This window comes from Aplysia californica, unplaced genomic scaffold (genome assembly GCF_000002075.1).
Source record: "Aplysia californica isolate F4 #8 unplaced genomic scaffold, AplCal3.0 scaffold00272, whole genome shotgun sequence".
NCBI lineage: Eukaryota > Metazoa > Mollusca > Gastropoda > Aplysiida > Aplysiidae > Aplysia > Aplysia californica.
The window spans coordinates 564,291-567,551 of NW_004797542.1; the positions used below are offsets into that span (position 1 = coordinate 564,291).

General features: G+C 43.3%; 1 protein-coding gene across 1 annotated transcript in view; it reads right to left on the bottom strand.

The window, feature by feature from the left end:
* LOC101845856 (fibrinogen C domain-containing protein 1-A) overlaps window positions 1–3,061 on the bottom strand; it is a gene marked incomplete at its 5' end in the record, with an annotated part of 10,591 nt that extends 7,530 nt beyond the window's left edge. The window contains 3 exon segments of the mRNA XM_013084112.2: window positions 94–204; window positions 671–802; window positions 2,405–3,061. Coding sequence (XP_012939566.1) covers window positions 94–204; window positions 671–802; window positions 2,405–3,001 — 840 coding nt within the window.
* Between the last annotated feature and the right edge of the window lie 200 nt (window positions 3,062–3,261).

Sequence of the window (3,261 nt, forward strand, 5' to 3'; positions counted from 1 at the left end):
ACTACTACTACTACTACTACTACTACTACTACTACTACTACTACTACTACTACACTTTTCCTCTTTGTTATCGTGTCCACTGTTATTGCTCACCTGCAGCTGGCCTTCCATCTTGGTCTCCATGGCTACCCGTAGAGCGTCAATGGCCGCCGTCGTTGTGTGGCCGAAGTCTCGCAATCTGTCCACACTCTCTCTCTCCTTCTCCTTTTTGGAACCACATTAGACATTGTTTTGCATGCTTTAATAACATTCTGGGTCAGTTTCTCAACCTGGTAAATATCTTTCTAGGAAATAAAGAGAAATCTATCTTCAAAGTTTAGCGGATCTTTCAAAACTACATTTGTAAAAAAATGCGACTCTTTTCAATTTAAGGTCCATCTCAAACAGGATCTAGCCAAGTGGAAGTGCGGCCATTTTGCCTCGTGACTGCAGATCTTGCGGAGGTTCTTCTCAAACTTTGCCTTTTTTCTTTGAATGATCATAATCATAAATATTTTCATCATTATCAATTTTGCCCTCTTCAATATTATTATTATTATTATAATGGTCATCACAATATTTTTTTGTCATCATCATCATCATTATCAATTTTGCCATCTTGAATATTATTATTATCATTATGATCTTCACTATCATTGTTATCGTCATCATCATCATCATTATGGCTCACCTTGAGCTTCACCTCCCACGTCGCCTGGAGAGCCTGTATGGTAGAGTAAGTGTTCCGGGCAATGTCTCGTCTCTGTTGGTGAAGTTGCTGGACACCCTCTCTCTTGTTCTCCTCCACTGAGCGCCTCACCACCTGGACAGTTACGTCACTTTTACACTTTTTTTTTACAACGGTCAACTTTTCTGCCACGTACATGCCATTGCCCCTACACACAGAGTTACTGATGTCATGACTATCTTAACAAATGGCAATTTTATTTCATTTGCCATGTGCCCATTTTTCTGATATTTGTCCTGTGCCAATTTTTTGATGATTCCGTGTTTCAATTTAAATTATATTTAATTTTTTCTTGTTCCAATTTTTATGGTATATGCCATGTGCCAATTTCAATGATATTTGCTATGTGCCAATTTTTATGATATATACCATATGCCAATTTCAATGATATTTGTCCAGTGTCAATTTCAATGATATTTACCACGTGGCCAAATAAACTGTCGAAGTCATAGAGAGGCTGGGATGACATGGAACATAGAAAAGAAATATGTACAGAGATTTTGAGGCCAAGCACAAGGTTTGAGATGACATCAGGTCACACTGTTCATTTTTTTCTTCTGCTCCTCTTTCTGCCTACCATAAGTGCAAAACTCATCAGAGACGTACAGAATGGAGCCTGCTCAAACGGCCACCTGTCTAAAACAATCAGCTGTTCCCACTCCCCACTCCCCACCCCTTGCGGTTTTCTATATAATACTATAATGCCACAGTGGAAGACACCCACCTGCCTAAGACACCCACCAGCCTAAGACACCCACCAGCCTAAGACACCCACCTGCCTAAGACACCCACCTGCCTAAGATACCCACTTTTCGCCTGCCTCGTCAACAGTTGACTGTTTGAATAATTTCGACCGTAATAATTCAAACATTTTTAAGCACAGGGGCTATCCCGAAAAATGCTGTTTTGAGAAAATCGAAAGTAAAGTTTTTGGACCCATGTTCAGTTTCTTTAAAAGACAAGGAGAGTTTTCTCTATAACCAAACAAATATACACACCAGTGAAACCAAACTTCTCCTATAGGTAGGGCAATGCCCCCCTTTGGAGTAGGTCAAGGTTACTGGAAACCCCCGAAATCTGGGTTAGCCCGCTTGTCCTAGAAAAGCGACCAAATAAGAAATTTCTTTCCACTGGACAGACATGTGTTTCCCTCCTGTGCCGGGATAACTCTGTGTGGGCGGATCTTTGATACATCAGCAGCGAGAAAAACTGTGTCTAGAACTGGTGGAATCAGGCGCTTGTCGGTTTGGGGGAAATGGAGTCATTGGTATCATCTCAAAGCTTGTTGAGGGGGGGGGGGTGGTTCTTTTTTTTTGCCTTCCGTAAGAAAATAGCCATGTACATGTGTCTCCAATAGAAGTGGAGGTGGCGGTCACCTGGTGTTAGAGGTAAAATTTTGCGAGAAAATGGCGGCCAAAATTTGTTGATTTCCAAAGCCTGAGTGTCTTTGAAACTGAAAATTTATACTTTGTACTTTTGATAAATGTTTTTAAAAAAGCAAAACCCACACTGAAATCTGTCTTTAAATGGACATTAAAGTCGTTGAGACCAGAATAAAGAATTCAATTTGCTAAAATGTCCAAAGGGACGGGATAATGACGGTTTCTTCAATTTACTTATTTTGATGAGCGTCTGATTTTCCCAGGATGCCCCACACATCTGTACAGAGATTCTCACCTGTAGCTGTCTCTTTAACTGGCTCCCTAAGTCCGCTTCCACCGCCTCCACTGTGGCCGTTATGTTCTCCAGGAGATCTTGCTTCTGTGAGTGCATGTTCTCAAGCGCTTCTCTCTCCTTCTCCTCCACGATCTCCCCCAGAAGCTCAACAGTGAGAGCTCTTTTTTCCCTGATCAAGACGGGTGGGCTTTTCAGCCACATCACATTCTCTTGGACAGTGAAGCCCAGGAAGTCACAGCGAAACTGTCCGATCGTGTCGTTGGTCGCCACAGGCCACGTGACCCGCAGAAAACTCTCAGCGATCGAGCCGATTCTGCCCTCAGCCAAAAACTCATCTTTGGACCGCTGTCTGACTTCCGCGACACCCCCGCGGAATTCAGCCAGGCTGTTCCACTCGGCATGGTCGTATTTCAGTATTCTCAAAAGGATGACTTCGGAAACGTCCAGTGTGGGGTGGGGGTTGAAGCATTCCAGCGACACGTTGGCCGTTGCTCCAATCACTACCTCAGGCGTTGTCACGTTCAGCACACACGCCCTGGAGGACAGGACCAGCGATGTCAACACAGTCACAGAGAGAGACACCCACTTGGCGTCCATTCTGCGGGCACAGTGGGGGATTTGGCCGACAAATCTCTGTAAGTAGCTGTTCCGGGAAGTCTACAAGGAATAGATTAAAAATTGAAAAATCCAGTCAGGAAATGTGGAATGTGAAACTTTTCGACGTAAGCTTGATTAATATGTCACGACCAGGAAAAATCAGGTGCTCGTAAATTGTTTGGCCTATTGAGTTATTGGTAAACTCATGGGACTACAGACTGTTTCTTTGTCTTGCTCTTGAGGAAAACAAATCGTGCACA